At 29.1% G+C, this 25680-nt stretch overlaps 1 protein-coding gene across 31 annotated transcripts in view; it reads left to right on the plus strand.

The window, feature by feature from the left end:
• LOC106664000 (calcium-activated potassium channel slowpoke) overlaps positions 1-25680 on the plus strand; it is a 163841-nt gene that overhangs the window by 133702 nt on the left and 4459 nt on the right. For 3 of the 31 annotated variants that reach the window (XM_024227450.1, XM_024227452.1, XM_024227449.1), the window contains exons 9-28: positions 112-217; positions 3134-3286; positions 4965-5120; positions 5398-5528; positions 8325-8480; positions 8545-8621; positions 13925-13975; positions 15252-15272; positions 16011-16073; positions 17683-17712; positions 17807-17933; positions 21942-22001; positions 23877-24054; positions 24112-24336; positions 24394-24577; positions 24640-24747; positions 24809-24945; positions 25008-25120; positions 25295-25450; positions 25512-25617. In XM_024227450.1, coding sequence (XP_024083218.1) covers positions 112-217; positions 3134-3286; positions 4965-5120; positions 5398-5528; positions 8325-8480; positions 8545-8621; positions 13925-13975; positions 15252-15272; positions 16011-16073; positions 17683-17712; positions 17807-17933; positions 21942-22001; positions 23877-24054; positions 24112-24336; positions 24394-24577; positions 24640-24747; positions 24809-24945; positions 25008-25120; positions 25295-25450; positions 25512-25617 — 2338 coding nt within the window. Of the gene's footprint in view, positions 1-111; positions 218-469; positions 576-3133; positions 3287-4964; positions 5121-5397; positions 5529-6827; positions 6941-8324; positions 8481-8544; positions 8622-11755; positions 11822-13924; positions 13976-15251; positions 15273-16010; positions 16074-17682; positions 17713-17806; positions 17934-21941; positions 22002-23876; positions 24055-24111; positions 24337-24393; positions 24578-24639; positions 24748-24808; positions 24946-25007; positions 25121-25294; positions 25451-25511; positions 25618-25680 lie in introns of all 31 variants that reach the window. The other 28 variants (XM_024227448.1, XM_024227451.1, XM_024227447.1 and 25 more) reach the window with 19 other exon arrangements.

Below are 25680 nucleotides of genomic sequence, written 5' to 3' on the forward strand. Positions count from 1 at the left end.
AGGTAATACGTAAAGAATTTAAAAAGCAAAATTTAAAAAAAAAATATTTCCAAATTTTTATTGTAGAACAATTGGCAATTTTTTTCTTTCGAATTTGGGTTAAACTTACAGAAAGGAACCTGATTTGGAGCTTGAAGGCCTTCTAAAACGCCACTACACAACAGTGGAGTTTTTTCAGGGAACGATGATGAATGCTGTAGACTTAGAACGTGTGAAGGTAACTTCAGGTCAAGAAAGAGAGAACAATAGCAACGGCACGTTAGCTGCTTGCCCGGGTACCATGTAAATGAAAATAAATTTACCATCAGGGCTGTGTGACAAAGCCTTAAATTTATTTTCAATGATATGGGACCGATTTTTATTTTGTCTTCGCATGAAAAACGGCGAATTTAGGATATGCCGTCGTAGGATTTTTTTTTTCTTTTATTTTTGTGTTTTATATACATCTTCTTCTCGTCACACTAAATAGGAAACCACCAGACTTGGAGCTGGAAGGACTTTTCAAGAGACACTTTACAACAGTCGAATTCTTCCAAGGCTCTATAATGAACCCCATAGACCTTCAAAGAGTTAAGGTAAGTCACCAAATAGAAAATATCGTTCTAAAATATAAAATTTTAAAACAAGGTGTTATTTGACAACTTTTAAATTATTTAAAATAATAATTAATGCAATGAAATGGCTATTGCTCTTACTGAGTTAATTATTTAATAATTCAACTCACTCGGGATAAATCAATTTTTTTCTTTTTTAATATTTTGGAAATTTATATCTTTTGATATAATAATTTTTTCTTTATTAGTTTTAGGATTTCCTAACCAATTAGTTCAAAGCCCACACAATAGGTGTAGTTAGGTAACTCATAGCACTATGATCTAATGAAAATTAAAAACATAGGTAGCCTTAGGACCTTAATAAAAAAAAATTATAAAACTGCTGTGCAAACTTATCTAATTTTTACAAACAAAAGGCAAATTTCTTTCCCAAAAATTTTGAAAGTATTAGTCATTTAAGGAACCTATGTCTGCATTGGTAAGTTTTAACATTACAATTTCACTAATAGTAAGTTATTTTATTCTCTTTCTTTATTAAAAGCATGATTTTTTTTTTTATTTAGACATGTGTAGATGCGTAGAGGCACTTGTAAAATCATAACAGATTACTTTAGGTACCATTTTATGCATATGTTCAAAATCCAATATAACATTATTATAATTTTACTCATCAAATACTTTGGTTGATTTTATAAAACCATTATTGTACTTACTATAATAAATAGCTAAAATTAATCACAACTCACAAAATTCCCTAGTAGACAATACAAAAATTGTTTTTTTATTTATAAAACGCATCATTTTCTGATATACAAATACCAGCCTTTTTTCTGTTTTATTATTCAGGGATGTTAATTTTTTTTTTTTAATGAAAAGCACGATTATTTTCTATTTAGCATTAAGTTTTAATCATATTTTATATATTTTTAAATACATAAGCACTATATTTAAAAATTTATTTAGCTGTCCCCACATAATTGTCTCTAAACATTTGAACATAATAGAATTATAAATTAATTAATTAAATTTTTGGTTAATATTTTTTTTTTTTGTTAATATTAAATATCTTTGTTTTTTACTAAATTAACCCTAAATGCCTCAGGTACATCTCTGAGTCGTATATTTTTAAGCTAGTTTGGGCACAACTATTGGTTTTACGCTTGTCAAAAATCCACATAAATTTCATGCCAGAATTTCAGGTCATGATATCTCGTCCCTCAAGCTTCTGCATCGCATTTCGTGTAAAGTTATTTCTTAGAAGTCTGTGAAACAGACCTGTGGGACTTAACAGTTCAAAGTATATATATCAAATGTTCTTTTTAAAATATTTCAAAATTTGTATCTTCTTGGATTTGGAAATTTTCTTTATTTCCTTACAATTTACGGAAAGAAAAATAAAAAGAAGATGGACTATTTAACTGTATTCCATATAATTTTTACTTCAAAGATTCATGATTTTTTTTTTTTAAATCCTAATGATGAGTTTATAACTTTTTAAGCAGTTTTGTGTTTTGCTCATCGCCTTCAAAGGCAAGAATCTAATTGAGCGGCAAAATACTCATCTGTACATGGTCTGAGTATATCTGAGTGGCATCCGATGCAGCAAGTTCAAAGCCCAGCATAGCCCATAGCGTTTTTTTAAGAAAAAAAATTTAAAATGGACCTAATGGCCACAACACCCAATTTCCTTCTTGTACATTTCTCATCTCTACACTCATATTTCCATCCAATTAACATTACTTAAATACTTTTACATTTTTCAAAAATTAGTAAAATATTAAAAAATTAGTAAACAGTAAATAATTGGAACTGAGCTGTAAATAAATCACATTTAAGAGTACCTGAGGTGTTAAGGGTTGTTCTTTTTACACTTACAACGGTGCAAAATATTTTAAATTTAATCCTGATTGGCACAGTTACACCCAATCTTACTTTAAATCATAATCATCCTTCTTTATACAAAAATTAAAAAAAAAATAGTACAAACAAAACAGTACATCCATAAAATCATTGCATTCCATTCAGAAAAAAAAAAGCCATTGATCATTGATTCAACACTACAACAAAACCCTTTAAACGATTAAAAAAAATATAAATATATGTTGTATTTTTTTCAAAAAACACAATATTCAAAAAGCATGGCTGCTAAAAAACCATAGACTTTTTGTTTGTTTATTATTTTTTTATGCAGTAACATAAGATCTCTTGATGCACAAATTCTTGGTACATCGTATTTAAACTTGAGAACTCGATGAGATCTTTTGTAAATAAGGACTCAAAAAAGCTTTCCTTTAGTTTAGAAAAAAATATTTGTGTTTATTAATTGATAGATTTAGTTTAATTTATTTGCATTTGTAAATTAAAAAATTAAATTATTTGATATTTGAGTGCTATAATTAATAGTTAAATTAAAAATGGAAGTGCTTAATTTTACTGTTCTTTTTTAATTATTTAAATAAATTTAATTTTTTTTATAAGGCACTTCCTTTATATTTCAGCAATGAATAATTAATTTTAATGTTAATATAGTAATGATTATGAGAAAAACGTTTTTCTCACATGAACTGGGTCTTCCATAGGTACATGAAGCTGATGCATGCTTGGTCCTGGCTAATAAATACTGCCAAGACCCAGATGCCGAAGATGCTGCCAATATCATGAGGGTAATATCGATCAAGAATTATTCTGATGACATCCGGGTTATAATTCAGCTAATGCAGTACCACAATAAAGTGAGTAGATTAATTTTAAAAATGTTTATTTGTCTGTGGTGCGATGAACATGAAATTGGGTCGTTACCGGTTATTTTGGTCTGCCTGTTTCAATTGGATAGGATGTCAGTCCCGTTTCAGCATCAGCAGCTTGATTGCTAATAGGGTGGTTTTATATTAAAAATAATTCACTAATTTCGTGGTCCACTTGACTAATTAATATATTATAATTAATTAAGGTTTTTAGTTGAGATAAAAAAGTCAATGGCACGAGCGGGATTCGAACCCACGATCTTTGGCTTGATATGCCGCTGCTCTACCACTTAAGTTATCGTGACCTCGATCCACTCGGACCAACTTCCCATCTCAACCTTTTGAATTTTCCCTCCTTTTTGCCATTTTTCAAATGTCATGTAATGAAGTATACTTCACTAAAGCTCTCCGTGGCCATTTCATTTGTCATCGAGAATCCAATCCGATTACACGACATTTGAAAAATGGCAAAAAGGAGGGAAAATTCAAAAGGTGGGGTTGAGATGGGAAGTTGGTGTCCGAGTGGATCGAGGTCACAATAGCTCAAGTGGTAGAGCAGTGGCGTATCAAGCCAAAGATCGTGGGTTCGAATCCCGCTCGTGCCATTGACTTTTTTATCTCAACTAAAAACCTTAATTAATTATAATATATTAAAAATAATACTGTGACAATATAAAAATGTTTATTCTATTGCCTAAGAATTATCGAGGTTAATATAAACTATCAAAATTTTCTAAGTTTGTGGCTTGATTGCCCCTCATCATCCTGGTCAGCCTATTTTAGCTAGTTTTGTTAGACTAATTTGATATTTCCTCATCTTTAGTAGTTGACCTGAGCCTTATTTTATTAAATTGTGCCCTTTTATAAGTTTGAAAAATAAGAAGAGGTGAAAGGGTTTTATCAGTATTATCGATGAATCTTAAATTCTGAAATCTATTGGTGAAATTGCTGATTATTGATTTATATAAGCTCAATTTTGCACATATATGTACATATTTATGTGTACAGAATCGGGTCTGGGTCAGATCTTGGTCTTATCGCAAAAGTCAAGCTAGGTCATTTTAGCTCCGACACATCCAGTTTTTACTCGTACTCTCTTATTTTTCCCTATTTATATATCATCCGTATTATAACTAATCTAAGTAGGGTTGGTACTGGGGTTATTACTGGGTTACATTTCACCATCAGCCCTCTCACATTACACATTCACACTAATAAATTCATTCACTTTCATTATACCCAAAAGGTAACACAAAACGAGATATTTATCAGTATTATATCCAGTAAAACCGTCCTGTTTACTCTAAAAAGGGAAAAGGTGACTCAAATACTCAATGTTTAAGCATGGGTTCCTACATGCTCTCTATACAGAGCCAATAAATTCAACAAGAAAGTGTGTAATGGTGATTTGTAGAAAAACAAATCTAGCAAGAGTAGGAAGATCGGGGCAATTATTTCCAATATAATTAGATTGATTATAATTATATATTTAAAAACAGCCCAGGAAGTGAAATATTTTTTTAATGTATGATCAGGACAATCAGAGATGACCGACCTACTTGTTCGTCACTTCACACATTTGACTAAAATGTTTTATGATTTTTAAGTTTGTTGCTCAATTCCTGTCATTTTGTATTATAAGTAAATTTGTCATGTTTATTTCCAGGCCTATTTGTTAAACATCCCGTCGTGGGACTGGAAACAGGGTGATGATGTGATATGTTTGGCCGAGTTGAAACTCGGCTTCATAGCTCAAAGCTGTCTTGCACCTGGCTTTTCTACAATGATGGCAAATCTTTTTGCGATGAGATCTTTTAAAACTGTGAGTATGCCTGTGCACATTGTACTCATGTTTTACATATTCATCATTACACTTCATGTGTCATGTAGATTTGGTTCATTGATTATTTTTGATTTATAACAATTTATTGTACGGTTTGGGCAAATATCCTGATTATACTTGGTGGTTTGTATATTTATTTTTATTTTTAAGCCCTTTTGGGGTTTTAAAATCAAACTCAGTTTATAGAATATAATTAATCTTTGATCGGTAAAACAATTAAATGAACAAAACATAGCTAACAAAGAAGATTTTATAGAATGCACGATGTGCTCAAGCAGTAGACATGCAAGCTTGGCAGAATGATTATCTGCGAGGGACAGGAATGGAAATGTACACAGAATCATTAAGTCCTACATTCATTGGGATGCCATTCGCACAGGCCACAGAGTAAGTCATCAGTGAAGTCACATTGTGGCGCTTCATCTGTTCAAGCGGTTGGAATGATTTTGAGATCCTTTTCATTGCTGCTGTAGCCTGTGGATTTGACACGAGCAATCCTTCATGATTTTGTGGTTTTATTGTGTAATAAATATTTGCTATTAGTGGTTTTCATATTCCTCCCTAAGTAAGTTGGATTTGTGTTTAATATAGATTTTGCAATATAATTACCCATTTGTACCCTTTTGTTTGTATTTTGACACCCTTGTAATTTTAAATTAACGCAGATTTAAAATAATTCTTCAAAGGAACAAATGCACCGTCATAAAATTTCAAAAACAAACTGGACTGCAAGACTTTAAATCATTCCAAATGTTTGTTAATAGATGCGTCACTTTGCTGCTCATATGTATTGTGTCACTACACTTTGCTATCGCTGATACTGCAAACCTTAAATCTTGTCCTCTGTTTATTTTCTGTTGACTGTTTTATATACCAGCCAACTATGTCTTCCACTGGTTCATCACATTGTTTGCCAAAAATTTGGAATGTCGGGATACTTTTGTAACTACCCTGTCGCTTCAGTTCATTGCAAATATGCTTATATATGTTAGACATGGCTATAATTTCTTGGATGTTCTTTATATGTCAACACCTGTTATATTCTGTATGAATTTTAAAAATTAAAAAACTGTCTTATGCCCTGAAAAGATAATTCTATATGCGATAAGTGATTGTTTTATGTATGTTTGCATAATTTTATGTTCAAAATTGAGTAAAAACCATGTTGTATTTTGTAAAGGTTAGTTTAACCTATTTAAATTATTTTTCACTAGGACATGGTATTTCTATTCGATTTTGAAAATAACATTACAGTCACTTCAAAAATAAATGACTGCATTTTCTTTTTGTTTTTCTTTTCTTTTTTGTACTGTTTTCTTCCAAGACTTAAATTGGAGCTGCTAAGTTTAAATGTGAGTTTGTAGGGCTAAGGTGAGAACTAAAACCATTCAAAGTCTTGAAAATGTACAACAATCAATTTTTACAAAAGTGTATATTCAGATTTTAGGAAAACCCTTATAAAGTTTATGTTTTTACGTTGGTAATTTTTTTTTTTTTTCGTAAGGATGATTATTTTTTAAAGTTTAATTTTATCAGTATTCCATTTTACTCATTCATTATTCAATTCCAATCATTTATTTCATTTTTTAATTATTTTCTTTTTAAATCTGTGGGTGTAAAACTGACGACCAAGATTAGTTTTGGTTATTAAGAATTCTGTCAATTTGGACTTTGAATGGATTTCAGTCACCAGACACTCAGGCATGGCAGAACGATTACCTTCAGGGAACTGGTTGTGAGATGTACACAGAGACACTGTCCCCCTCATTTACTGGCATGACCTTCCCGCAAGCCAGCGAGTAAGTTCCCTTCCTTCTTCCGATAGAAAGAATACATGTTGATATTTTTAAAACTTTTTTTTTTTTTTTTTTTTTAAATTAGAAGGATTGGGCGAGTTTTTCATGTCAGTTTAAAAAAATTAATTACAAAATCGCCGGTCGTTTGGAGTTCAATGTTGGACTAATCACTCTCCCAATCCGATCAATAATTGTTTAAATAATTTTTAGTGTTCTGACGGTGTGCATTTTAGTTGGAGCATTTATTATTTAACGCTTCCTAACAGATTTTGGTACACATGGCAAAAATCATTAATCTACTCATGCACTTCTTTTTACAATTATAAATCTCTAAAATATTTTTTTTTTAAACACATTCTGCACAATTTTACAAAAATAATCGTTTAAAATACAAATTTAGGTCACAATGATATAACTGAGATGGTCAGGCTCTTGCAAGTAAATTTCTTTTTAAATTAAAATTTTATGTATTATTTAACACTATTGCTAATGCTGGTTCTGTTAGCAATAAGCTGTAAGTACAATAAGCTTTGTAAAAATTCTCGTTGATACCTTTAATTAATTTTTTTTAAATTAAATTGATTGAAAGTGCATAAACTAATTTATTTAGTATTATTTTAAATTTTTAATAAAAAGGCACTTGAAAAACCTTAACCTTTACCAATATCTGCCATGAAGCATTTGTAGAGTACAATCAATCGCACGACCCTTAGTGAAAAGTTTTCATATTTAGTTATCAACATAAAAACAATAAAACATGCTTTTAATTGATATAATAAATTGCATGGATTTAACATTGTTAAGGAAATTATTAGCAGTATTTGTCCGTATTTGGATTTTCGACTTTCACTAATAATTTAATAAACAACACTCATTAATCACATGTATTCCATAAATCAAATCCTTAGTACAATTTTCTTTCTCTATTATTTTTCATCCGTCTTTCTTTGCATTATTGAAGGAAGAGGAAAATACAGGAATTTTTTTCAATGCATGTATCATCCTTGTAACGCATGTGTGTTTTTTACTCTTGAATGTTTGTATACAATTTTATTATATGTGTTAATATTTGTTTTTTAATGTTTTATTATATAAAATGATTTTTTATTGTCAATTATTATGAAAATATTATGTGAAATTATTGTTTTTGCATTATACATTTTAAAATTTTAAAACCTTAGTTGTAAATATTTTAAAATATTACAGTTTATAATAATTTTAACAGACTTTCGCTTGAATGTAAATAATTTTAGAATTTATTTAATTAGAATTATTTTTGATACCGATTTGTTGATACTTTATGTTCATTGTTCATAATTGTGTAATTTTCAGCAGGATTAACATTTTTTTCTTTGACAAAGCGTTTTAATTATATGTTATTCCTTAGGCTTTGCTTTACCAAACTTAAATTGCTTCTCCTGGCAATCGAAATAAAAGGGGAAGACGGAAGCGATAGCAAAATATCTATAAATCCACGCGGTGCAAAAATATCGGCAAACACTCAGGGATTCTTTATAGCGCAGTCCGCTGACGAAGTGAAGAGGTATCGCCATCGTTGACGATTCATTTGAAAAATATATAAAAACATGGAATTTTTTTTTTTTTAGGGCGTGGTTTTACTGTAAAGCGTGTCACGATGATATTAAAGATGAAACACTAATTAAGAAGTGTAAATGCAAAAACTGTAAGTAAACGCTTTACAATTTTTTTTATTGTTTTAATATTTTTTTTAAAATAAAATTATTTGTATTTCAAAATTTACAAGGTCACAATATTTTAAGTGAAAAAAAAAAACAATAAAATCTTTGCTTTAAATCAGTAGTTTTGTATTTAATATTTTATTTTAAAAAACAATGCATTTTCAAAGATGCCAAGCGAAGTACTTTCTACCCACATTTTCTCCTATGCGTTGTTTGAAAAGAAAACATATGAATAATTACTTTTGAATATAATAAAATCATAATGTGCAAACTTTAAATTGTTCTATTTGTTATAGCTTACAAATTACAAAAAAAATATATATATTCATGTTGGTATTTTGTTCAATTATTTTATTTTATTTTGTTTTAATTTTCATTTTTTGTTATGCTCTTCAAACCAATAATTTATTCCATGTTCAATAATTCTGTTCAGTGCAAGTTATACATATATTATGTGGCTTAGTGTTTAAAAAATCAAGTTTTCACTTTTCACTAGTTTCTTTTTTTTCTTTTTTTTTAACTTGAGTAGAGAAATTTAAAAAACAATATGACAGATTAAAAAAAATCATTGCATTAAATTTACTAAATCTAATATTTTTCATAAATATGCCACTGAAAAGTTTGCTTTTTGATTTTTAAAATGCAACCCAAATAATAAACATAATTTTATATTAATTTATCAGGAAAAAAAAACTGATTCTAAAAACGATTATTGGAGCAGAATTTGAACATGGTCTCTTTGTTAAGACAACTTGAATCACCATTGATTAAAAAGGCAACTTATAGCACCTGCAATTTTTAGCTACATAGTTAAAAAATATTAAAAAATTAAAAAATTAAAAAAATGTATGTAGACCACTATTAATGCATTTTTAATTCAGTGCGTTTATTTCTTCTTTTTATTTATTTTATTTTTCTCTCTGAAATTATATATATTATACATATATATACATTTGATTAAAAAAAAATCTTAAACCTCTAGTCTACTTCTGGCTATGTATGCTGCATATGATTTTATTACTAGTCCTTTATTTTTGGTGGATGATGTAGTTTACTTTTGCATTTAAAATGCACCTTTCATATTTAAAGAGATTTCATTGTAAAAAAAAGTGCAACTCACTGTTTTTGTTTGTTAAATTGTTTCCTATTCTATCGTAGAATATAAGTTGCTGTGTACCTTTCTTTGAGGTATGCTTGGTGTACATATTACAATTCTTGTAGATTTAATATTTAAAAAAAAAGAAACAAAAAAATCCTTAAAATATATTTTAATTTTGTTTATTTTTGATATTACCAATAATTCGCTTGCTATATTGACTTTTGAATTGTAATGATTTTTATTGAAGAAAATTTGTTTTTAAAAAAATCAACTATGTATAGTGGAATATTGGTAAGTCTGAATACAAGACATTCAAATTGTTTTTTTGTTTTTTTAAATCAACTGACCATTCCAATAAAGCAGAAGTGGGCATGGGCATTCAACAAATTAACTAACCACTCCTTCTCCAGAAAAAAAAAACTCCTAAAAATAATCTCAATAGTTTACAGAAAATTAATAATTAATAATTTTTCTACGATTTTTGTTTTAACGATTAACTAATTATAACATGCAGGATTTTGCATTCTTGGATGTACTCAACCGTAACAGTTAATTTTATTAGGTTGGCAGGTGATTTTCTGAAATGGCAATTTTTAAATAAAAATTTTATTTATTGTGTTGATAAATCTATTGATAAACTAATTTTATCTGTTCTTACTTTTTTTTCAGAAGTATCTTATTATACTAAATTGTAATATTTAAATTCTTATGAATATTTAGGAGTTGTTCATTCCCCTGTTTCCTTTATTGATGACTATTATTTATCACAGTTTTAGACTTTTTATTTAGTCATTTCATTGGCATTCTATACATTTGTCCTGCACATTTCTTTTCACATTGATTTACATCAGCCTTGATATTATAATTGTATATAGAAAATCACTGCGAATTTGAAATAATGAAAAACGCTCAGTTCCTTTGTCAAGCTTTCAAGAAATAATATATTCATCAGAACTTTATAAACTATTTCTAATAATTAACGTAGTTTAAAAAAAAATCAATTTCTACTTACAATAAAAAATACTATCCATCCATTTTACCTCATAATTTTTAATATTGTAAGTAGATTTTATATTTAATGGCTGTGTAATTAGTAAAAATAGTTTCAAAATTTTGATGAAAGAGATTCTTCCAAAGGTTGAAGGAACTGAGAATTTTTCTTTCAAATTTGCCTTATCCCTGACTTTTTATATACAATTATTTATTTTTAGATAAATCCGGGATAAAATTTTTGACCTGACATGGTTGCAAACAATTGAAATGGTTAAAAAAATTCCCATATTTATATAATTGATAAATTAATAATTATTCAATATTGGCATTAAATGCAAATAACAATCGGTATAAATTTAATATTGTACTCAGTATTTATTTAAATAGTTTTGTTTTTTATTTTGTCAGTTTATGATACAGGCAGATTTTGCAGTAAGAAATAAACATTAATATAAAAAATTTATATATTATAAAAATTCAGGTCACAGATTTTATATTTCAGTTTGGCATTTTCTTAGCTAAACTAATAGACTTTTTATTGTCTTTGCAAAATCTGTGCCATTTTATTAGAATATCACATTTTTTTAATATTTCAATAAAGGCATAACTGAAGTGTTATAGTAGAGTGTTAGTGAATTTGTAAAAAATTTAACATTCAAATAGATTGAAAATTGCACATCAAAGTGTAAACTATGCAAGTTTGATTTGTTTTCAGACGGCACTTTAGTTTTCTTTCGTACCTGTTTATTACAGGATGAAATGCACTTAGTTACTTGATTAAAAAAAATTTAGATGTTGAATTTAAAGTAGCGAGAAAGATGGTTTCTCCCGCCCCATGATTTATATTGTTTTTAGTTTGAAAAAGGAACATTAGTTTTAATTTTGTTTAATTTTTTGTTGATGTGTATTTTTGATAAATTCACACGTAGATCGTCGTAGAATTCTTAATGCGACAAAGTGTTTCCACTCTGCTGTTTTGTTTAGAGCCGGATTATAATGTGGGAAGTGACTTGGATGTTTTTGCAGATGTTGGAATGTTGATGATGCAGACCGGAATGGTCAAAGGGGACCTTAACCAGAGTTATATAGATGGTAGGGAGCAACATATAACTGCCGTTCGCAAATTGCCTGCCATGCAATTCCTTTAAGTCATTTCTTGTCCTATTGTAGAGTGAGCCCGCTAGCTTTTGCCGTACTTAGCCGGCTTTGCCTTTGGTTGCTGATGTCTGTAGACTTATTTTTTATTTTATTTTATTATTATTATTTTTTTAAATTAAATAAACTTATGATTCCCCCTTGCAATTTTTTTTTTCAACAATCATTATTAAGCAAAACCTGTATCAATAATGTCAGAAACAACAAATCTATTAATTTAGTTTCCCTTTTATTTTATTTTTTATTTATTTTTTTAAGTATGAAAAAGAAAAACATGTATCACATAAAAAGAAAAAGTCATAAATTCAGTTGCTTACTCAGATAATAATTTGAAAAAACTTTATCAAAATTATTATATTGTCAGATATACAACTATCAAGAACAATAAAAAAAATTAAATACTTTTATAAATTAACAAATAATGAAGTTAAGAATTAAATTTGGGTAAACTCAAGTGGGTTTCTATTCCAATCTGTTGCCATAAAAAATAAAATAATTAATTAATGACACTCTGAACGCGACACTCAACCGTGATCTACACACAAAACACACTTTGAGCCCTGAAGATCTCAATAAAGATCAGAACGGTGGCACAATAAAGAAAATATTTTTCTAAACCACATGATCTCCAAATAATCATTAATTAATGCTCAAGTCCTTCATGAAAGTTATTTTATTAGGTTATATTTCAATTTGGTTTATTTACCTTTTTTAATGTCTCCATTTTGTTTAGATTTATTTTTAAGGCAAAGCTGGCTTTGAATAATGCTCGGGGATTGTTTACACATCATAAAATAGACGAATATTTATAATCATTTTTTGCAATAATTCTTAAATGATTAATAGCATGTTATATGCAAACTTTATTTAATTTTAAAAAATTTTAATAGGATGTTTTATTTTATTACATCAACAAATAAAACTTAATAATTTAATAACAAAACCATTTCCACCCCAAGAAAAAATTTATTTTATTATTTCTAGAAATATTTGGAGCTGAATTTAAGCATATTTGTTTAATGTATGTTGTGGAAGAGAGCAAAACCGAATATTTCAATGAGTAATAATATAAATTTTAACTATGGTAGTTTAAAAATAAAATCTATGAAATTTTTTTATTAAGATCATTTCTTTGGTATGTTTTATTATCATATTGCACATGCTGATTAATATAATCAATTCACGGATTTTTATAATTAATTTTAAACTTGAATTATTTTAATATTAATCCTTTAAATTACTTGGTCAAGGCAGTTTAATCACCAAGCTACTAAGTAAAATTTTTGTTATGAATTTCACTAAATCAATCGCCTTTTAAAAATCTTGCAGTAACATGCTTCTGCATACTCGCATGGTGAATATTCTTTATCTGGCTTAATTATATCAGCTTTTGTTTTACATATCGAAAAAGTTTAATTTGTTCTGCTGGTATTGTAGATGTAAATTAATTTGGTTCAATAAATTTTAATAATTATGCCTCATATCAAACCATAGGGTATTTTTTTCAGGCGCTTTTCACAGTATGAGATCTTGCTCTTTGAATGATTCATTTATTTATATAGTTCAATTTCAAATTTATTTTTTTCATATAACTTATAGTAGATCTAAAAAAAAATCCTTACCGAACCTACACCAATATATCCTTGACGTTTAAAAATTTTTTATTCATCGTATTCCTGATATTTTTACTAACTTTCAGCAATGACAAAAATCTTGTGTGAATAACAACGCTCAATTATAATTGAGATAACTCTACAGGGAAAAATAACCAATTCTGGCAAGTTTTAAGGAATGGGTTTGATCAAAAAACATACATTAACACGACTTGTAAACAAAAAAAAAACCCTTAAAACGAAAGTGAAATATAATTCTGAGCATTTAAGGAGTTTTTTGTTTAAACATTTTGTTTTTTTATTTATTTTAAAATGATATTACACATGACCATGTATCATTCACCGAAAATTGTCTTTAGTTTTGTGCAATGAATAATTGTACAAATTTGGGAGTGACTAACATTCTTGTGTGTTTGTGGATGAGCAGTGGCAACCTTCAGGAAGGGCGTGAGGGCGGTACAGATGGTCGGCCGGGCAAGTAAGGACCTTAACCCTACATTCAACCTACAATCATTTTCATGTTGACACACACCATATCTTTCCAAAGTTATTCACTGAATTCATTGTCTTCTTTCCACTCTGTCTGTTTGCAATAATTAAAAGTCTCTTACACAAAAAAAAACTTTGGCAGTTTATGGTGACACCGTTAAAAACAACACAGAATACATTAGAATATTGTTTGTGTTTATTGATGTTTGTAAAATACACTAGGGTTACAAATATTTTTATATGTATATATATGTTTTAATGAAATTGGAAAAGGGATGTTATAAAATGTCTACACTAAGGGAGAATATAACTTTTCTTTCATAAACTATTTTCTTATCAAAAAATTTTTAAATTTAAATGCATGAGTCAATTTGATCAAAAACTCTAAAATTAAATGCCCACTGTTTAAAACTTAAAAAGTGCACGTCCTTCAAATTCATTCTTGAAAGATATTAAAGTGTAAACTATCCCTCTTAGTTTTGCAAATTATAAAACTGATAAAAATATATACATATATGTTATAGTGTGAGGGCATGTGAAAAAATTATACAATAATTTATTTTAATTACTTTGGTGTTGTTTTTAAAATAACTGTTAGTTATTTAAAGCTGTGGATGCGAGAATACATTAGGAATACAGTGAGCTAAACAAAAAAAAATTTACTCGAAATTTAATGGCTAATGTAGAAAATAGTTAAATTTAGTTTTTATTTTAAAATATTAGCATTTTTTCATGCATTATGGTTCAACAAGAATTTTATAAAGATATATTGTAATAATGAGAAAAGCCACTTATAAAGTTTTTCTTGATCAAAATTAAATTACAGAAAAGTTACAGGTTTATAAACTTTTTTTTTCAAAAACAGTTTTTTTTAAGACAGACATTATCTGTACTTAATGAACTTTAATTGATTAATAATTTATATAATTTAGTTTTTCATTTGCCATGCTTAGTTTATAAAATGGGATTTTCAAGAAGTCTAAAGCCACTCCGCTCACCTTTTCAAAATTGATTACTTCTTGCATTCTGTTAATTTAATTTAGTTCGTAAATTACAAATTGGTTATAATTAAATAATATTTACCATAATTAGACTGAGAGTTTATCTTCTCTTGCTTTTCTCATCGTTAAAAAAAAAAAAAAAAAAAAAGAGATATCTTTATAAAAGACAGATCGGTTCATATTGTAAAGTGAAGTATTAAAGGGGAATTAACAATTTTATCATTTTGAATTTCTGTTTTCTTTTTGTTTCTCCTGCCTTATTAGGCGAGGACATTTCATATACAAGTAAGTTAGGCTTCAAACTTAGCCTTCCCAACCATTCCTGCAAATGTTAGTTACATTCAATTTATTAATTTTCTGGCATATTTTTTGTTCAATTTATTTATTTAATTTTGAGCATATGAACAACATTTTCCATTAATAACTGGTAGACTTTTATAATCTGCACTTTTCCATTTAAGAAAATATACATTTTTTGCACCTTAGCACACTGTTATGACGAGCACAGCTTTTATAGCTACAGCATGTTGCATATTTGACATTTTTTTTATCTAAAACCTTTTTTCAAATTAGTAGATATTGCAGTGATACTTAATTTATAAATTTTTATCAATTTTATTTTCTTCTTGATTTTTCTATTAAATATTTTTATTGGCAATTTATTTTTTAAAATTTACATTTCAGTTTTTAATTTTGGTTTTTATTTGTTATATATTTTCTTTTTATGAAATTTTATTTATTTTATTTTTTAATTTGAACTAAATTCATTTGAATAAAGCTGAGTTGCTAATTTTTCAATCAGAGAAATGATCAAACGAGGAAATACGATCAAAATCTAGTCAAGAAGGTAGACGTTAAAAGAAATCAATAAAAAATAATAGAAAACATAAAATGTAGTTGTAGATTTAAAAAAAAAATTGTTATTGTCTAGATTTTAGTTTCTAGAAGACAAAACGAGTAAATATTTTTATAGAGGGTATGAAAATGCACAGCATGACATTTTGGGGTGTTTCTCTCTTGCAGATGACCACCATCTTCCCCCTTCGTTCACAACACCAGAACTTCCAAAGAAAGTCCAGATAAGAGGTATTAGTTACCTATATTTAACAATGTTTAAAATTAAAACCTTAATATTGGATTGTTTTAATTGATTATGAATCCTGAAAAATATTAACACCCACCGTTGAAGTATTAATGTTCAAATAATTTCGGCGTTTTGTTTTATTGAAGAATAATCGACTGCTAATTTCTTAAATTTAAACACACAAAAACATTAAAAATTCATTTTTGAGTTTGTTAAAAAAATAAATAAATAATATAATTGTGATAACATAACACACCATGATATTATTGAAAACATTAAATCATTTAATTTTTTTAAAGTATCCAGTTATAAAAATCTCTAGTTTAGATGTGCTCTATTATGTTTAACTAGTTCAATATTAAATTAAAATGTTATGGAGAAATTAAACTAGCATTGTAATTAATAATTACAATTAAATTGACCACCTTTCTTGAAAAAAAAAATTCATTTTCAAAATTCTCTCTCCCTCTCCCGCTCCTTCTCCCACTCTCTCCCTCACCCTCTCACACTCTCTCTCCCCTCTCCCTCACCCTCTCACACTCTCTCTCCCCTCTCCCTCACCCACTCACACTCTCTCTCCCCTCTCCCTCAGCCACTCACACTCTCTCACCCCCTCTCTCTCTCCCCTCTCCATCACCCTCTCACACTCTCTCTCCCCTCTCCCTCACCCACCCACACTCTCTCTTTCTCTTTCTCCCCCTCTCATCTCTCTCTTTCTCTTTCTCCCCCTCTCCTCTCTTTCTCCCCCTCTCCTCTCTCTCACCCCCTCTCCTCTCTCCCTCTCTCTCCTCTCCCCCTCTCCTCTCTCACCCCCTCTCCTCTCTCTCTCCCTCTCTCTCCTCTCCCCCTCTCTCCTCTTTCTCTCTCTTTTTTTTTTTACTTTTAAAATAAAACATAAACTAGGTAATAATGGTCATCTATTTTAACCTAGGTAATTGTTGTATATGTTTGTGTCTATGTGTTTTACCTTTGTAATTGTTATATTGTTGAGATTCTTTGCTATGAATTACACCAAACCTCATTCAGTGTGTTCTGTCAATTCGTAAATAGAGTGTCGTATGTTCATTTATTAAAACTCCTTACAAATCTGCATGTAAGTGTTGTGTATTACTTGTCACAACTGAAACGACAACATGCAAACGACAGCTATCTTGCCTGTTTGAATGTTGTGCATGGAGTGGGGCGGAATTTCTCAATATGTGCACTTATTAAGTATTTTTTGTTTAAATATAAAGTCACTAATGGGAAATTACATTAAACACAAATTAAAAACAATTTTAATAGTAATCTATATTGTTTTATAATTTAAAATCTGTGGAAATAGTAGACCATTTTTTTTCTTATGTCTAATTACGTTCCAATTGCTACTATATTCTTAGCAAATATAATTTTTAATTGTTCAAAATAACACATTAAAACATAAAAACTGAATTTTTCTAACCAAAAATTTTCATAGAAAAATTTATATTTGCTTTAAAACAGTAATTGCTGAGAAAAAATTAATACACACACTATATAGAAATACACAATTTTTGACTTTATACTTTTCAACAGATAACTGATTATTTATTTATTTTTGAGCTGAAATTAATATCATGTGGGTTTCGACAGGTGAAGCCGGGCGTGAAAGAGAAGATTCAAGTAAGTTTCTTAATTTTGATATTTTTCGTTTTCCGATTAATGTTAAACTGTGCTTGGGATTCTTTGTAATGATTTTTTTTAAATCAATTTTCAGTTACAAACAGAAATCTTCGGAATTCTACTCCAATAATGAATTCAACGAAGCAAGTAAATAAAGTCAAACCGACAGTCAATAGAGCGTTGAATGATGCGACGAGTCCGAATCAGCAGGGTTTCAACAGGTAAGTCTATCATCTCATATTCAATTTCTTACGAGAGATGAACATTAAATAAAATTATATTAAAATGGCTTTAACTGTTAATTATAATGCATACGGCTTCAAGCTGCTAATAATTAATTGTGACAGTCAGAGTACAAGCAAATATCTTTATAGTGACTTAATGGCTGATTATTTATACATACGTAAATTTATTTCATTCAGTTCAGCAGAGAGTTAAAAAAAAAGCTTTGCAAAAGTGGAAGAAAAATCCGCGAATTAGTGTAATTTTAAATATGGGTTTGGGCGCTGCAAAAATTTAATAAAAACATTTTAAAAAATAACTGAAACAATTTAAATACAATTTTAACTTTTAGGATAAAACAATTCTTCTCATTGATTTTTTTTTCTTTTTGGAGTGAATGACATTTTTTAAAAATTTTTATGCTGTGTAACTTTTTACACACTTTACATTTCAGTGCACTTTGTAGCGTACTAATAAACTCCTTACGTAGGTGAATGTCTCTCCTTAGATAAAACTTCACTAACAGATGCTAACATTTGACTACTTGGTGCTAACAAATGAGTGCTATGAATGCTTTTTTATTTATTTTTTAACGCTTGTTTTTGCTTAATTAAGAAACGGAAATGTGCACTCTGTCCGGCTAAGGGTTACCGTAAAAAGAAGTGTATAAACTTTAAGACAAGTGAACAATGTTTCAATTTATAATGAATACAAGGATAAATTATTTCAAATATAGATAGGCTTATAAATATTATATTTTAAATTATGATTTTTTTAAATGTCTGCCTTAAACATTTGAAATTTAACTTCTTTAACGCAAAACATCAAAAGTATAAACAAAAGGTAAGAATATTTAAAAAAAGGTATAAAAAAAAATGAGAGTAGGATTTGTATTAAAATTTTGTAAACTGCATAAAATAGGTATTTTACGATTGCATTTATGTAACATTTTGCATTATATAAAATATTTAGGAAAGTTAACATAAAGATTTTCTTCTTCAAAATGGCAAAATTGAAATTCAAAAATTCAAGTTCAATCATTACAATAATCTTGATATAATTAATATAAAAATTAATAGTAAAAAATCACGTATAAGATAAATTTGAAAAAAAAAACTTAGTTTTTACATCAAGCTTTCATTCATCAGGATTTTAAGATATTAATAATTCAGAAATTTAACAAATATGAACATGCTGAATTTCCGATTTGAGAGTGGAACGAGATCATCAACAGTAACGGTCATGATATGTTCTTTGTAAGCTTGACGAAGGAATTGAATCTTTTGAAAAAGATAGCTCCTAATCACCATTAGTTGTTTTAAACGATCTGAATTTCAAGCTTATAGATCATCATCAGTTGGTAGAACTCCTTCAACCTGATGATGAGCTATAAAACTGAAATCCGGAACGTTGAAAACAACTGTGAGTAGAAACTATCTTTTTAAAAAGATTGAACAACTCACTCCACCATTTATCATTTCTACAAGGAACTGAATATTTTCTATTTCCTTAAAATTGGCCTTAACTTTTTACTACAAAATTACCATCAAATTTGCAACAAAAAATAAATAAATAAATAAATCTAGGAACGATTCATCCTTAATATTTTACAAAAAGATTTATTTTTAATAAATAATATGATTTTTCAAAAAGGAAATATTTTGTGACAAAAAGGGAAACAAATAGAAAAAAATTGCTACCCTGGTATAAAGTAAAAGGATTTTCTCTATTTTTAAAGAAAAATCCTTCCTTGTTTAATTATTTAAAAATTTATAATGATGAAAAACAAATTAAATTGAATTGAAGAATATGAGATATGCCATATTATGATGATTGTAATAACAACATAGCTGCCACTGGTTGAAACAAGTTTTGCAATTCATATATTGCATATAATTTAAAATTTTGAAAACTAAAAAAAAACACTTGTGGAGTATGTCAACCACCAAGGCACTAAAAATCACTATTCTCAGATACCTGTGGCACACCCTTGACACATCGTCACCGATCCACCGTGTCACATCATTTCTGATAGCTGTTTTGCAAATATATGTGCACATAAATTTATACAATCAGTGCTGTTTACTTAGTAAGCACTTAGCAAAAAAAATCTAAATTTATTTAGAAAGAAACTTCAAAAAACAACATTGTCCTCTAGTTCTTCTCAAGAATCTTTCTATCTGTTAAAACTCCCGGTTCATTGGTGACTAGGATTTTTCCCATTCTTCTATAGTCAATGATTGGTGTTCCCTTGCAAATTTTAGTCTCTCTTTTTCTTCTCTAGCCTTCTCAATCATGATGAATGACGATTCTAATTCATCGTGGCTTAAATGGCTCATTATGAGACACAAAAAATTGACAAGGCAGAGAGAGTAAAAAAATTGCTACACCGGTCTAACATAAAGTAAAACTCAACCCGATTACACGACATTTGAAAAATGGCAAAAAGGAGGGAAACTTAAAAAGGTGCGGTTGAGGGAAGTTGGTGTCTGAGTGGATTGAGGTCACGATAGCTCAAGTGGTAGAGCAGCGGCGTATCAAGCCGAAGGTCGTGGGTTCGAATCCCACTCGTGCCATGGACTTTTTTATCTCAACTAAAAACCTTAATTAATTGTAATAAAGTAAAACATTTGACCATATTAATTATTTCAATTAATTATTCTTTTTTTGTAGGGTCTTGGTTGAGATGAAAAAGTTAGTTTCATGAGCTGGATTCGAACCCACGACCTTCGGCTCAACCACTTTTGCTATCACGACTTCAGAAGTGGTTACAGCAACGGTGTGTTGAGCTAAAGGATGTGGGTTCGAATCCAGCTCGTGAAACTAACTTTTTCATCCCAACCAAGACCTTACATAAAAAGAATAATTAATTGAAATAAAGTAAACCCGGACTGAAAGGATCATTGAAATTAACCAAGAAAAACTTGAGTTCAACAACCAAAAAGCAACGAGATTTATAAGTGTTATGATATTTTTGACCTAGAGTGTATATATTTACTGTTTTTAATCCAATTAAAATTAATTAAACTATTTTAAACAATTATCAATGCCTAAATAGTGTAGATACAGTAATTCAAGCCAAGAAGTCTTCCCCTAAATTGAATTTCATCGGGGAAGAAGATTCCATGCAGGTTGTTTTTAGTGATCTTGAATAAATTTAATAATACAAAGTCCAAAGTCCTTGGAGCTTAAGCAGTACAAATGATATATATTTAATTGTTTATAATTTATTACATGATCATGAAAATTAAAACGACACGAGGAAAAAAGTTTATAAAAGGATGAATGTTTTGAATTCAATCAATAAATTGTATAAATTCTTTCTTTCTTTATTTTTTAAACATTCTTAGGATGATTTTTTTTTTTTTTTTTTTTTTATTGGCCTTATGATCTTGCATATTAGCCATAGTACGAATTCTTGTGTGTTTAATTTGGGGGTTATCGGGAAAAAAGGGCCATAGGCGACGGTGGGAATCGAACCCACGACCGCGGCGTGAGAGTCTCTCATGCTAACCACTCGGCTACCGCGGTCCTCAGATATTTTTTAATATTAGGGTTCTTTCCTATAAAGATTATCCTGCCTTAATTGTTATATTTAAATGTATACTTATATTATTTAACTTCATGTTTAATTATAAACAGTCTTATATTTTAATGTTCTTTTATTTGTTATTTAGCAAGGCACAATAATTCTTTGTTTCACGATTTTTTAAGAGGCTTGTTTCGCTTTTTAATGTAAAAGAAAAATACTATTTGTGTTATTCTCACGTTTTTTTCTTCATTCCATCTTCTGCTTTCTTAACAAAATGCTATATCGTCATTTAAGAGCAACAGTATGTAAAATCGACAGTAAATTTTATTAAGACTTTTTGAAAAAGAAATTAAATTCATTAAAATCTCAATTTAAATATTACATTCAAAGTATAAATTTTGCCAAAAAGGATTTTAGTTGGGCATGGTTATCACTAGACGAGCACCAAACAGTGATGTTTACCGATGTTTTTCAGGCCTCAAGAGGAATCAGCATATGCGGGCTACCATCTCGCTTATGAAGTCAAAAAGCTCATGTACGCTCTATCTGTCTTTCACTCACACACCTCTGTATCTGTCTCTCTTTATATCTTACTTTATTTCTTCTCACTCTATGTGTATTCTCCCTTCTATGCTTAATCCTATGTTTGTATTTTGTTTTTATTAATGGTTTTAAAATAGGATAGGAACTAGGTGTGATCCCTTTCCATGTTATGGAATTTAATCGTGTCTATTACCAGGACATGTCCTAAACATGCATGTAGCTTGCAGCTTGCTTCAGTGCATTTGGCTGATCCTTTTTTTATATATATTTTTTTAACAAAACAGTAGCTTTTTAACATCTGTGTTCTGCTTTTATTAACATTTAAATCTTTTAAGGAATGGTAAACGATGATTTTTGAAATATCAATAAGAAAATTTCTTCACTTTAGAAAGGCATGGCTGATATTCTAACCCTTAATTGTAACCCACCAAAAAGAAAATCCATATATACAAACAGCTTTAGATTAAGAATGTCCTTTAAAGAACAAGTATTTAAATTGTCACTTTACAAAGAAAAATTAGCTTGTTTTTAACTTATATAATTAAAATTTTGGCAATTATTTTTTGTCAATTAAATCATGCATATTATTGAAATTTTTTTTCAGGAAATTGTGTTTAAATAATGTATTTTTTTAAGATAAAAATATTGCACTTATATGTGTCATGGTTTGATTAGTAAAGTTGCTTTGTTAATAAATTTGGCATGACCGTTAGTGGACGTTTAATTTGTTGTGGTGCATAAAATTGAATTGCCATTTTTATGAAATGTACCAAATGAATGTTATTTAATATATTCAAGTATAAAAATGTTTAAAAATAAATATAACTAAAATCTGTATGTAATACTTCAAATAATAAGATAAGGTTGAGCAAAGTGTGACTTGCAATATGTGGCTGATGCAGATTTCTTCTCGATTTATATTAAAATAATAAATATATAAATAAAATAGTTTTTAGTTTAAATATGATTTATAAACATTTGCCGTCTGATCTAGTTAATTTCATGGTCTATTTTTAATTATAACTATTCAATTTTAATATCAATAAATTCATTAATTTCGTGGTCCACTTGACCAATTAATATATTACAATTAATTAAGGTTTTTAGATAAAAAAAGTCAATGGCATGAGTGGGATTCGAACCCACGATCTTCGGCTAGATACGCCGCTGCTCTACCACTTGAGCTATCGTGACCTCGATCCACTCGGAGCTAACTTCCCATCTCAACCCCACCTTTTGAATTTTGAACCTTGAAAAATGGCAAAAAGGAGGGAAAATCCAAAAGGTGTGGTTGAGATGGGAAGTTAGTGTCTGAGTGGATTGAGGTCACGATAGCTCAAGTGGTAGAGCAGCGGCGTATCGAGCCGAAGATCGTGGGTTCGAATCCCGCTCATGCCACTGACTTTTTTATCTCATCTAAAAACCTTAATTAACTGTAATTTAATATCAATTCTATTAAAAACTGAACATTACAGTTCATTGATTTCTTTTTGAAGTCTGCCAGTTAAACTTGTAATTTGATTGTTTTTATTTATTTATACAGGTAAATATACCCAGTTACATTTTTGATCATCTTGGTGCTGAATCTCATAAAAAATATCAAAACAGTGAGGATAGGCAGATCAGAATAATTGTGCGAAACTACAACTTATTAAATTTTTATAGTTTAATAATTTTCGTATTTAAATTATAAGGAAAAGTTTTTTTTTAATAAGATGAATAAATTGTAAACACTATAAAAAACCAAATCTGCAAGAGCCATGTTGCATATGTATGTTTGTTTGTTAAAAACTGCAAATATATGTTCAAAAATAACACTTCAAAACGCTTATAAAATTACGGCTTAACATAATCATTCTTTTATTAGGCCAACAAGCAGGTCATCAGGAGGAAATAACGTGAATAACAACAGCGGAGTAGGTTTACAAGTGGGCATTGCTGACGATCAAGCGAAAGATTTTGACTTTGAAAAAACCGAGATGAAGTACGATTCGACTGGAATGTTTCACTGGAGTCCAGCTCGAAATCTCGAAGACTGCATTTTGGTAAAAGGTTTTGAAAAATGTTTACTGAATTATTTTTTAAAATTTTTTTGTCTGTAGGATCGGAATCAGGCGGCTATGACAGTATTGAATGGACATGTTGTCGTGTGCCTCTTCGCTGATCCTGATTCTCCACTTATTGGGCTAAGGAATCTCGTAATGCCTTTGAGAGCTTCAAACTTTCACTACCATGAACTGAAACATGTAGTGATTGTTGGTGCTGTCGACTACATTAGAAGGGAATGGAAAATGCTTCAAAACCTTCCCAAAATCTCTGTTCTAAATGTATATTTCTTTCGCATATTCTCATTTATATGATGTAATGGCTTTTTTTTTCCACAGGGTTCACCTTTGAGCAGAGCTGATTTACGCGCTGTAAATGTTAACTTATGTGATATGTGTGTTATATTGTCTGCTAAAGTGCCTAGCAATGATGACCCTACACTTGCAGATAAAGAAGCCATCTTAGCTTCTTTAAATATTAAAGCTATGACATTTGATGATACAATTGGTGTACTTAATCAAGGTAATATTATTCATCAAATTATTAAAATTTAAAAAAAAAAACTCAAAATTATTATCATTCAGACGAGTCTGGGGTTGTATCAACAAATGAAAATTTAAATTCAGTTAGTGGTCCTATAGTTCTACAAAGAAGAGGATCAGTTTACGGAGCCAATGTGCCTATGATTACAGGTAGAAATATAAAAAATAAATAATTTAACAAAGTTTTACAACAAACAAAACTTTATTGCAGAATTAGTAAATGATAGCAATGTTCAGTTCCTAGACCAGGATGACGATGATGACCCGGATACCGAGCTGTATCTCACACAACCTTTCGCGTGTGGCACTGCATTTGCAGTCAGTGTTTTAGATTCTCTAATGTCAACAGTAAGTTTTTTTTAGGTCTTTTCAACCTGGAAAATATTTTATAATATTTTTTTTTCCGTCAGACCTATTTCAATCAAAATGCACTGACGTTGATAAGATCGTTGATTACCGGCGGTGCCACACCAGAACTTGAATTGATTCTTGCTGAAGGAGCTGGATTACGAGGTGGATATAGGTATGTTTTAATAATAATAAAGATAAATTTGTTAAATTATCAAATGAGCCTACGGTTCCATCAAGAATATTTGTATGTAATAATAGGCAGAAAAGAACTGAATTTAATTAAACTGTGGGCATCTTCAACAAACTTTTTTTTTTTTAAATAATAAAATAATCATATTTGTTGTAGCACATCGGACAGTTTATCTAACAGGGATAGATGCCGTGTGGGGCAGATATCATTGTACGACGGGCCTCTTGCTCAGTTCGGAGAGGCTGGAAAGTACGGTGATTTATTTGTAGCCGCATTGAAATCATACGGGATGCTCTGCATTGGACTGTACAGGTAGAAAAGATTCTAGATTGTAATTATTTTGACAAAATAATTTAAATAATAGTGAATAAAGAGATATTTTTAGGTTTCGAGATACCAGTTCTTCTTGTGATGCATCGTCCAAGCGATATGTGATAACCAACCCGCCTGATGACTTTTCTTTGCTACCAACAGATCAGGCAAGAAATCATATATTGAATTTTACTAGAATATATATAAAAACCTCTATTAATTTTAAATTA

This window comes from Cimex lectularius, unplaced genomic scaffold (genome assembly GCF_000648675.2).
Source record: "Cimex lectularius strain Harlan isolate CLEC.00 unplaced genomic scaffold, Clec_2.1 scaffold86, whole genome shotgun sequence".
NCBI classification, from domain to species: Eukaryota; Metazoa; Arthropoda; class Insecta; order Hemiptera; family Cimicidae; genus Cimex; species Cimex lectularius.